Here is a 12,507-nt window from a genome sequence, read left to right on the forward strand (position 1 = left end):
ATCCCTCTTCCATTTATCTTGCCCCCTGCTGCTTTACTTTAAAAACAGAAATTCTACATCCGTACCCAAAGGGAACAAAACCAAAACTCTAGGAGCTCGGAGGATCCCCCAGTTGCCATTATCCTCAACAACTGTGGTGCTGGAAATCCTTGAAGGACAGCTGCTTCTGGGTTATTTCAAATGTTGGAATATGAGCTGAATAGGTCTTATTTTTATTAGCATTGGTTACTGAATAAAATAATTGAATAATGCATCTAAAAATATTTGGCGGCCAGGTGTGATGGCTCATGCCTGTAATCCTAGAGCTTTGGGAGGCCGTGGTGGGGAATGGCTTGAGGTCAGGAGTTTGAGACCAGCCTGGGCAACATAGCAAACCCACCCCCGCACCATACCCCCTGGTTTCTACAAAAAATTTAAAAATTAGCTGGGCATGGTGGTACACAACTGTGGTCCCAGCTACTCAGGAGGCTGAGGTGGGAGGATCACTTGAGCCCAGCAGGTCAAGACTGCAGCAAACCATGATTGTGCCACTGCACTTCAACCTGGGTGACAGACCAAGATCCAGTCTCAAAAAGAAATAAATAAAACTTGGCTATACAATTCAGCAAATATTATATCAATCAAAGCACTAGAATGACTACATTAAAAACAATGAAATATAAGCTATACCCTAAAAATTCAATCTCGTTTTCCCAAGACCCAAGAATTCTACAAACTATCCCACCTGTTTCCAGGCTTGCACACTTTAAAATCTTCTTTCTGAGTCAGAGTGCATTAGGACTACATCAGGGGTCTTGATCTGCCACTGTCTACCTCTTTGCCAAAAGCTTCCAGAATTACTGTTACGGTCCTCCTATCCAGATTCCCCTATGTGAAGCAGAAGCCAGATTTTCTGTCAACCAAAGGCAGCTGGCCAACAACAGATGTCAAGTGTAGAAATATGTTGAGCCAGGGTGATGCATTTGTAATGGTATGTCCAATGGGTCCCGAAGCCCTGAGCTGACAGCAACTTCAGGCAGGCTAGTCCTTATTATAGTTACCTCCCCCAGCTCTGCAAGCTAGAACACGATCAAGGGAAACTTCTTTTTGCCTGAGGATTCCTGGCTGGCTTTAAGCTTGAATCACAACAGGTGGATGGCCATGAGCAACGTCTCATCTGCAGACTTTTAAGGGGGCCTCAGTGTTTGGGGTGGAGCATCATTAGCCCAGAACCACCTGTTCTATAAGACATTATCCCTCACATGCCTACAAGAACCTGCCACCAGCCCTATTTCAAACACAGAGAAATGAAGCCATGGCATGTGAAAGGCATTTCTCCTAAGGCTGGAAGGTGGATGCATGTTAAAACCAAGGAGAGAGAGCAAGTGTCAACAGACAGATGTATGCCAAGTCTTTTGGGATTCTCTTTTTTTCTCTCTCTCTGACAGAGTCACAGATGAATAGAATGGGACTTTGGCCTGAAAAAGGGAGCCTCAAGAGGATCATGTAAGTTTCATCAAACTATAGATGAAAACACCCAGTATCATTCCTTCTCAATTCCTTGTGAAACTTGTGTTAGTGAGAATAGTACGAGAAGGAAGGGGAGGAGTATATGACAACTTTAATTTATCAAGTATTCCCATTTTGCCAGGGAACTATGCTAAGTATGTTAAATGGATTATCTCATTTAATACCTGCAGTCAACCTATGATATAGACACAATTATCCTCAGTCTGCAGATTGGAAGGTGATAGGGCCACATCAGCGAGGGGAAGTAACTTGCTAAATAAAACCAGCCATAAACGACAGAGCCAGGATTCAAACCCTGATCAGTGTTTCAAACCACAGTATTTTATACCCCATGCATGTGCACATACATACATATACACACACAAATATGCACCTCATATGCCTACTTTTATTATTCTGTGTGCATGCACATGTAAACTTACATCCATTCTAAGAAATCTGTATCAAAGATGAATTCGGTATATATTCAGTGGGGGCTGAGAAGATCATAGTTTCCCAAAATCCACTTAGGCAAGATGTCCTTTAAAGGAGCAGCTGATTTCATTCCTCATCCATTGTCACTGCAGTCATCCTGTCTGAAACAAGTCCGGGCAGAGAGAGAAGGCACACAATGCTAGGGCCAAGGGAAAAACCGTGTTGCATGACAACAAGAACAATATTTAGCGAAGGCAGGAATAAAGTAGATCCCACAAACAACAAACAAGGGGTCAATGAACAGCACAAACCCATGTGCTGTCTCTATGGGATACAGCCCCAGTGTAAACAGACAGACCACTTTCAGGTTGTGCAAATCAAGGTCACAGTGACTGGGCTCTACCAGAACTGACAAACACAAGAGAATTTTGACCACAAATTGGACCACAATTCTTACTTTACATTATAGTCAAATGTTTGGTAGTCGATGATGATCTAATGAAATATCAGTCAGGTAGAAACAGTGACAATGCAGCGGGCAGCTCAAACAAATAATCGCAAGGGATTAGAGAAGCCTCTGTGAGAGGGGGGAAGGGGAAAAAAGAGGTGGGAGAAGGGAGTGATTAGACCCTAGACTTAATGTCCCAGGGATTAGAAGGATGCTCAAATATTCTCTGTAGACTGATGATAATTGTATCTGACATGATACATCTAGCTGAGAAGTCAAGTCACAGCTCTTCTCACTCCCCCAGACTGCCACATCATCAGGCGTGCTAACAAATGAGATTCACACCTCAGTTTGCCAAACGATCCAAGACCACTCACATTACTACAAGCACCTGGAATACAGGAAATGAGTTTTCTCCATAGCCCAAATTGATTAGTGCTGGCAAGAACCTTTCTCATAGGAACATGGATGTGCCATCATCTCATGGCCCTTTCAACATCTCAGCAAACGTTAAGTGATGAGGACATCAGACTTCCTACTCATACCTCAGCAAAAGTCTGAAGAGAAGCCCATGATTCTTAGACTTTCAAAGTCCCTTCTTACCCTTTCCTCTGTAATGGTGAGATATTCTTCCATGTTTTATGCCTTATGGGCAAGAGGTCAGAGTTTTCCAAACTGTATTCCATGAAGCACTAATTCCACTGGATGGTATAAGGTAAAAAGACAAAAAGAGGCTCTGTGGTCAAACAACTTTGTGAAATATTTCATTATAAAAAATGAATTATAGCTTTCTTTACTGCAGGACTCTGCAGAGTCTATAATCTCCAAATCCCCCAGACTTATTTCATCATAACATCCTGGATTCTGTTTACTTTTGCTGAATATCTCCCAGGATTAGCATTTCCTGAAACCCACTTTGGGAAATGCCAAGCTGAACCATAAGTTCTCTCAGTAGATTGCAAGTGCCTTCAGAAAAAGGACTTTGTCCTATTCATCTTGATATTCCCAACACCTATAACCATGCCTGGCACCCGATAGGGGCTTGATAAGGATTACTAAATAAATACATGAATATGGACATGGGAGCATGTGTGATTCCAAGTGTAAAGGCTATTTGTGACAAAGACTGATGTTAGAATCTTCTCTTGCTGTGACTTTTCAGAGTCTCTATTGTACAGAAAGAGGAATCCATTGGGTCCATTAGTGAATATTTTTGTTGACTGCAATTTGTATCTCATTTCCACGAGGGCTTGAAATACTTACCCATTCTGTTCTACCAGTGCATTGGCCACAGGACCAGGCTTGCCCAAAAGGGAGGCTGAACACCATTGAGAAGCAGGCAGTTAACCCCCTGGGAGGCAAAAAGCCAGACCAAAAAGTGTTGTAATGAGGATTCCTTACCACCAGCCGTGTCCTCACTTCTGCTTGTATCCAAGTAAGCAAAGGTAGGTTGAAAATTATAGGAGTAGATGATACCAGGTAGAAGCTAAGCCCAGGCAACTTGTCTTAGGACATTTCAGGTGTTCTCCATCATTCTCGTTAACTTCTAAGGAGGGATCCCATGGTGGATGCAAAAGTCTAAAGGGAAGCTCATGTTTCTTAGACTTTCAAATTCCCTTCTTACCCTTTCCTCTTTAATGGTGAGATATTCTTCCATGTCTTATGCCTTACGGGTGAGAGATCAGAGTTTTCCAAGCTGTATTCCATGGAGCACTAATTCCACTGGATGGTATAAAGGAAAAGACAAAAAGAGGCTCTGTGGTCAAACAACTTGAGGTGATCAGAGAATTAACTGATTACTTCAAGTTGTTTGACCACAGAGCCTCTTTTTGTCTTTTTTCCCTTATACCATCCAGTGGAATTACAAAGTAAATAGAAGTGCAACTGGATTTGAAAAACATTGATGCTTTAGTTTCTTGGAGTCATCAAACAATTCATTTGATTTCAAGCAAAACAACCCAACATCCCCTCTCCATCCAGTGGTTTTTCATTAAGCTAGCTGGAATTTTTTTAACCCACCATAAATTCAGTGCATGAGGACAATTGTTGTGTCAGTGTGTGAGGACAATTGTGTCTCACCCGAGCTAAAGTTAGCTAAATGTGTTCTTCACTCTGTTCTGGCAGCAACAGCCTGGTTTTCCAAACATCAAGTCAACTGACCAGACTTCTACTTACAGAGATGCTTGCTGCCAAACCACTAACTCAACCCTCTGAGACAGCCAGAACCTCAGAGAGGGCGATGATAAAGATGCCCAGACTGCAGAAATAAAGGCATTTATCCAACACCAGAGAGAGAAGAGTGAGAGAAATAGTAGTCTTCATAGCTGCTCAGCCAAGGGGGCCACTTCCTTAAATAGCTGACATAAGATCCAGGACACTGGTGTCTGATAGACAGTAGATCCTCATTCAAGGTGGAGATGAATTGGTTAAAACCCATCTTAGGATTAGAGGAAAAGGATTGAGTCTCCATCCCCTGCAATATTCATCAACTATGTTTTGCCAAAAAAGAAGGGGGGAAAATGCTCCCCCTTATTCATTCCAGGTCTGCTCCTCCCATCCCATGGCTTAAGAGTTTACACAGAACACATCCATAAAGGAGCAGACATACACAATGTCAGGGCCACACTGGAAATAAATGGTCTCATTAGCAATTCTGTTCCTCTGCAAACAGATATGTGATTTGGATGATAAAAATTTACCATGGGACAAAGAAATTCTCACCTCTCATGTCTACTGGGAGCAAGGTACATGACACCATGGACAGCTGTCCCAGAAACTGGTTGGACTTTTGGTCTGCCTGGCACCCCTGTTTCCTCTAGGGAATGGCTCCTCTTGGGTTCCATGTGGTGCTACTGGGGCTGCTGATGCCTCTGTCTTTTTCCTGCATCCACTCCACCTCCACAGAGGTGAGAACATGACTTGACACAGGCCAATCTGGGCACTTGGGATGTTCCAGGGATAATCAGACACCCTTACTAACACCATGATTTTTTATCATTTCGCCAAAATACAGCCAGCAGATCTGCCACCGTTGGACCTACTGCTTACTGTGGTGGTGGTGTGTCACATTTCAGGGCATGCCTTATGGAGTCAGACTAGATTCAAAAACACGGATATCCAGCTATATGACCTGGGCAGGTACTGAAACCCTTTGCCTAAGCTCTTTTGTGTATGAAGTGGGGCAAACAACAATAGTACTTACCTCCTAGGTTTGTGGTGAGGATTAAGTAAATATATATAAAGCATATACAGGAGTGCCTAGTGTTTACCACAAACTCAATAAATTATTTGGATAGCCAAACTTGGGATTCATTTCCTTAGGTATGCTAGAATGGAAGCCTCTTCAAAGGTGTTTCCACCATTGATGATTCTATCATCAAGGGTAAAGATGCCTTGATGTGCAACCCCTACTTACTCCACTCTCAACCCACGTGGGCCCTGAGTCTGTCTCATAGACAATTGCAACCAAGTAAAAGGGGTAGAGTTGAGTAGGAGGTAGCAGTCACACTGATTCAGAGATTAATATCTCCAGCCAACTCCAATTCTCTGCCTTCCTTGAGCAGTTCTGTTTACAGGTATGAGATCTGGTGTGTCCTGAATTTTTTACTTCTTTCTCTTCATTTTAATCTAAAGCTCTCGCCGAGGTGTTGAGATGACTGACAAACAGAATTCCTTAAACATAGACCAGGCTTGGAATCTAATAGAGTTTCTGCCACTGATCTGGTAGCTTTCAGTTTTCCAGCTGGCCTCTGGGTTCTCTGCCCTGGAATTTAGGAATTGGAAAATGTAAACATTGCATTTCCCTCCCCTTTAAAATAAAAGAGGAGGGAGGCTGGGCTCTTGTGACTTTCAAATATCCACAAAGTGAGGATGACAGCTCCTCCCCAATGAGGGGGGAATGGGGCACAACCTTCCCTCATTTATCATGGAAATGGCACTTTTCCCAATTTGCTTACACCCCAAATCAACTGCAGCTTCTAGAGCTGGTCTCAGGGGAGGCAGGTAGAGAAGTTTTCTTTTGCATCAGGATTGACCACCCCAGTGGGGCAGATGGAAATAATTTTCAGACCTAAGACCTGTCATTAGGTCCCAGGCACCATTATCTTGGCCATTTCTGTCTAGCCAGTATAACCCAGATGTGGATAAGATTAAGTCAAATCCATTGTCCATGCCAATGGCATTCTAAAGCCCTCCCCAAGACTTCTGCATATTCCTGAGGGACTTACGCGCTCTAGGTCACCTCTGCTTCTGGGCTCCCATGTCTAAGGTGCTTTGTTCACAGGTTATTGACCCAGATATAACACCCAGCCCTGTCTTCAGTTTCCACTGAAAGCTTATGCTCAAGGGCATTCATGAAAGTAAAACATTTTACTAAAGAGTTGGAGGTCACAGAGAGAGGTAAGATTATGCTCCATGAAATATACAGATTAAAATATGTTAGACACTGATAAAAGTCTGATGTACCAGATGCTCTGAAAAATCCTGTTGGCCAATTAGTCCTCAGCAGCTGAACTCCCTTGTTTCCCTCCATTCACCATCCAGCCTTCCACCTTCTCCCTCTCATTCCCCCTTCCTGTCCCATCCCTCTCAGAAATGGAGGTCAAAACTTCAAATGCTAGTAAGGATTAGCAGGTATTAAACATATGGGTTGAGAGGTGGAGTGTCAGACCCTAGAGAGGATCCAGCCTACCTCAAGACATTCAGGTTCAAAACACTCTGAAGCACTTGCATCCTACTAAATAAATTCTGCAGGCCTTTTGGCTCCAAAGGCTGCCAGTTTGTGGTCTGTCAGCACAGTCTCCCTCTTTGCCACAACCAGCCAAGAAGCAGCAACAATGCCACTAAAACAGGAGCTAGCAAGGGCTCTCTTTCCCCTGCTTCATGTGCATCCTGAAACCCTAACAAAGTTAGATGTCCATCAGCATAATCAGTCCACGTGCTGGATGTGTGAATATACGTCCTCCAGGTAACGGAGGAACTTGGGTTCAGAAACTAGACAGCCTGAGCTCACCCTGGGCTCCACTACTCTGCCAGTGTAGTTGTTTATTTATTTATTGTGGAAAATATATACATAACAAAAAATTACCTTTCAAATCGTTTTTTGTTTGGTTTTTTTTTTTTTTTTTTTTTTGGAGACAGAGTCTCACTCGGTCGCCCAAGCTGGAGTGCAGTGGCATGATCTTGGCTCCCTGCAAGCTCCACCTCCCAGGTTCACACCATTCTCCTGCCTCAGCCTCCCGAGTAGCTGGGACTACAGGCGCCTGCCACCATGCCCAGCTAATTTTTTGTATTTTTAGTAGAGACAGGGTTTCACTGTGTTAGCCAGGATGGCCTCGATCTCCTGACCTCGTGATCTCCCCGCCCTGGCCTCCCAAAGTGCTGGGATTATAGGCATGAGCCACTGCGCCTGCCTCAAATCGTTTTTAAGTGCATGGTTCAGTAGCATAAGTACATTCATACTATTGTGCAACCATCACCACCATCTATCTCCAGAACTTTTTGCTATTCCACATTGAAACTCTGTACCCATCAAATAATAACTCCCATTCCATCTTCTCCTGGGCCCTGGCAATTACCACCCTACTTTCTGTCTACATGAATTTGACTATTCTAAGTACCTCATATAAGTGGCATCACAGAACATTTGTCTTTTTGTGTCTGGCTTCTTTCACTTAGCATAAGGTCTTAAGGTTCATCTGTGTTATAGCATGTATCAGAATATCCTTTATTTTTAAGGCTGAATAATATTCCATCGTAGGTGTATACTGTATCTTGTTTATCAATGGACATTCGGGTTGTTTCCACCTTTTGGCTATTGGGAATAATGCTGCTATGAACATTGATGTAAACATATCTAATCAAGTCCCTGCTTTCAATTCTTTTGTGTATACACCCAGAAATTGAATTGCTAAATCAAATGGTAATTCTATGTTCAATTTTTGGGGGAACCATACCTGTATATCCTTAAACCTCTGTGTATCATAGAACCTCTCTGAACCTCATCTGTAAAACACGGATAATAATAGCAATGCCATTTCAGGGTGGTCTGAGAATTAATGCACATAAAGCCTTTGGCTCAAAGACTGGACACATTAATAAATGTTCACTAAATGTTTGCTTGATGTTTAATCTCTTCGTCCTCTGAATTGAGGGACTCATACTAAAATAATTTCTAAAGTCACTCTCAGCTCCTAAACTCCATGTTCCCATCATTAAATTATTTTCCTGTTGGGGATGCCAGGAGCTCTTAGAGTGTATATTAGGGGAACACCCTCTTCATGATCCCCGCAAAAATCCACCCGTGCCAAGAAGGCCCAATTTTCCTAGCTTTCTCCTAGGAATTTGCCAAGACATCCCAGTGTAATCTCACATCTCATTTTTCTTGCCACTCCTTCTCCCTTGCTTTCTTTCCATGTTTCCTTTCTCAGCTGGCTTTTCCTGCCCACTGAATATCTGCACTTCAAATTATCTTCCCTGGTTGCATTTATGTTCATTCCCCACAAGTTAATGTCTGTTGGAAGCAACACTTGTGAAGTTCTCCAGATTAAGTTTTCATTCCCAAGAGTCCCATATTTTAAATGAGGTTTTCCTCTTCGGCAGAATCACACTGGCAGAGCTACTGCAATTTGGTGAAGTCAGTGGAGTTGGGTTTCTCCCCTCATTCTGTTTATGTTGGGTTATCACTTGGCCTCATGTTTGGATTCTCATCCTCCCAACATGTGTCACATGCCAGTGAGCAACAACACTCTCTGGTACCATCCCAGTGGATGTTTACAATTCAGCAAATACTCTTTTTAGAAAAGTTAATTAGAGGAAATATGCTTCCAAGCTTTTCTTGCCTGGGGCCAGATTCAGCATCCCAGCAGGGAGTGGACTTCCTTCACTCCTTGAGGAAATATTTTCCTTCTCCACGCCATTCCTCCGTCTTCCCTCGAAATGTGAGTAAAACATTCAACAACTAAAATATCCTTGCTAAATACATGAAGCTGCGCTCTGGTTCAGGCAGCAGTTTAGCTACCAACAAACTGCGCATCCTCCCTGAAGCTTTTTCACAGCCAAAGGTAAAAGAGGTTCTCGGGTCAGAAATAAATGGATTTTTCAGATTCTGGGCTAGGGAAAAGAGGCAGCTCAGGTTTTTTTATTTTCTTTTAAACTTTTATGGCTTTGAAGCGCCTCACCTGCCATGTAATAAAACAGGAAGCAGGGGAACGCTGATGTAACCCTGAGGAATCAAATCCACTGAGCCCTGGCACTCTGAGAAGAACCAGGTCCTCTGGAGCTGGTCCACCGACACCATGCAAAGGCGAAGATGAAGTAGGGAGGTGCCTTAATGCAAAGTCACCCACTTACCCCTAGGCAAGTGTTTAGGTTTATGGATTGTCAGCCCTTATGAAGGGCTCCTTCTTCCTTTATTATTGTCTTTGGGCTGCTCCAGACACCATGGAGGCAAAATTCAAATGAAACACTCACCATCTTTATTGTAAATCATTAAGGAAGATCCTACCTGGGCAGGCAGGCTCTAGGTAGATGGAAAGTATTGACCAAAATGAAGGGCAGGGGGGTTTGTGTATCTCAGCTTTTCGTTGATCATGAAGGGATGTGCCTATGGCTAAGTTTCCCTTCTACACAGGTTATTGCATTTAGCATCCTCCCCACCCGACCTGGCCTGTTTCATTCTCAGGCACCTGCCAGCTACTTGCAGCGGCAGAGCACCCAGCTCTCAGATAGAGTTCAGGTGACAGGTAACCAGCACAGAAGGGAAGCAGCGAAGGCTCATACATAACCTGCCCCTATTCAGAGCTGCCCCGTTTGGTCATTTCTGTACATCTCAGCCTGCCCTCACCTCATGAGGTCTCACTTTACCCCCTGGGCCATAGAAGGACAGATGTTCCTATGACGTTCCCACTTCCCTGCCTGCCAGCAAGCAGGACCTGCCATGTCCTCGCTTCTGCCCTTAGCTGGATCTCCGTATCATGTCCCAGCCTCATTTGTCCCCAGAAGCCCATTTGACCTGGGGATTGTGGCTTAGAAAATGATATATGAAAACCAAAGAAGCCAGAGCTCTTTCAAAACAAACCCTGTGCATCCCAGAAACAATCTGCACTTTTAACCTTGGCTTTTTCTTCTTTCTCACTCTCATCAGAAAGGAAGTGTGTCTATATATGCTGAGTGAGTCAATCTCCTGTGCTTGCATCTACTCCGAAGGGGTATGGCTGTAGGAGTTCGTGAAGCAAGATTCACCAGAAGAACACCAAGCAAGCCCTGCTCTTTATTCCTTTCTTTCTTTCCCTCTCTTCTTTCTTTCTTGCTCACCTCTGAGGGAGCCCTTTCCAAGAGAAACTTCGCTTTTGCAAGTCAGAGCGGGTAACTCAGAATTGATTCCCTAAGGCAATTTGGTACTTTTAAAATGATAAAAAGAGCAAATAAAATAGGAGCTGGTCCGCTTTCCTGAGACAGTACAGCCCCACGATTTGGGATGACAAAACCACGTCACAGTCTCAGGGAGGGCCACAGGAGCTCCAGCACCACCAGCCAAGTCCCTAAAATTATCACTGGAAAAGCCCCCCCTCCCTCAACCCCTCACCCCAAACACACACAGCCCACCTCCTGAGACTCCCAGTCCTGCTCCCAGGCAGACCCCAGGAGGAAAATGCTCCCTCCTAGGGTGTCCTCCTAGGGTGTCCCGGACGCTACTCACAGTACCTCTTGGCAAGGACGAGATGAGAAGGAGCTGAAGAAAAGTGAGCCCCAACTGCGTCCAGCAACCCAGCTCCATCCTTGCCGCGGCTGGTGACCGAGCGTCTACTGGGGAGGGAGAGGAGGGACCCAGGGAGGCCGGGGGCAGGCGGGTTTTACAGGGACCTCCCCGAGCCCCAGCTGAGCGGGAGCTCGGGTTTCAGCTCGCCAGGCTCTCCCATCCTCATCTGAGGGGAACCACCTTCAGCCAGAGCGACGTCAGCCCAAACCTCTCCTCTCTGCTGCCTTAACCCTTGCGGGGCCCCGGGAGGTGTGGCCACGCCTGGAGACCCGGGGACGGCGGCTGCAAAGGAAGCTGCGGGGCAGGGAGGCCAGCCTAGGTACAGGTGGGGTCCCAGTGTTGGGTGATGGGAGGAGGGGCCGTAGGACCCTGGGCGGGAGCAGAGGTACCCAGGGCTGCGGGGCGCTCAGGTGAGGCCGGGAGATCTTCCTACGGGAGGCTGAGACGGGAGCTGGCTTTGCCCTCTCTGACTGCACGCGGGGAGCCTGATTAAAAGCCTGGCCTGAGGAGAAGGAGGAGTTGGTGATGGGAGGAGAAAGGGAGCCTTCCTCCACTCCGCACCCAACACTCCTCGTTTATCTCCTTTCCTCTCCGTTTGCTCCAGGTGATCACAGGTTGGAAAGCTTATTATCTTTTGCAACTACAGGCTACTGGAAAAAGTTTTCCTCTTCCTATGATCCCCGTCATGGTGAATTCAGCGACACAAACAGCTCCTGAGCTACTGGAAAAAGTTTTCCTCTTCCTGTGATCCCCACGATGGTGAATTCAGCAACATAAATAGCTCCTGCGCACACGCCAGGCAGGGATGGAGAAGAACACACAAGAACCCTCACTGCCTCCACCGAAAGGGCTCAGTTTACGTACAAGATAGCAAGTGACATCTCGAAGTGAGGAAGAAGGATGTTTTATAAGATAATAGGTGACTTTTTTAAATAAACTTCTTCGTGCCAGGTGTCATGTACCTTACATGTATTAACTCAATTATTCCTCACAATAAACCTAGCCTCTGTATTTTACAATTAGAGAAACGGAACCATTGAGGATTCAATAACTCATCCAAGGCCACACAGTTAGTGAGGGGCAGAGCCAGAGTTTGAACCTGGGCAACTTAGGCCTACAGGCTATAGTCTTAGCCACTAGGCTATAGAGCTTCTTAGGATGCTACATATGCAGATTTGTATTTCACCATTTGATATGGCTTCGCTGTGTCCCCACCCAAACCTCATCTTGAATTGTGGTTCCCATAAACCCCACGTGTCGTGGGAAGGACCAGGTGGAGATAATTGAATCATGGGGACAGTTACCCCCATAAAAGTTTTAATTTTGTTCTCTAGATGTTGGCGGGCCCTGGTGGTTTACAAGTAGGGTGTGCTGAGCT

The 12,507-nt window shown here is 45.0% G+C and overlaps 1 protein-coding gene across 2 annotated transcripts in view; it reads right to left on the bottom strand.

The window, feature by feature from the left end:
* The window catches only part of PAMR1 (peptidase domain containing associated with muscle regeneration 1), a 94,088-nt gene extending 82,473 nt beyond the window's left edge, over positions 1-11,615 (bottom strand). Inside the window, exon 1 of one of the 2 annotated variants that reach the window (XM_003830365.6) lies at positions 11,075-11,615. In XM_003830365.6, coding sequence (XP_003830413.1) covers positions 11,075-11,147 — 73 coding nt within the window. In that variant the 5' untranslated portion in view covers positions 11,148-11,615. The remainder of the gene's footprint in view (positions 1-11,074) is intronic. The other variant, XM_003830366.6, reaches the window with a different exon arrangement.
* Positions 11,616-12,507: the final 892 nt, after the last annotated feature.

The sequence above is a fragment of the Pan paniscus genome, chromosome 9 (assembly GCF_029289425.2).
Source record: "Pan paniscus chromosome 9, NHGRI_mPanPan1-v2.0_pri, whole genome shotgun sequence".
Lineage (NCBI taxonomy): Eukaryota > Metazoa > Chordata > Mammalia > Primates > Hominidae > Pan > Pan paniscus.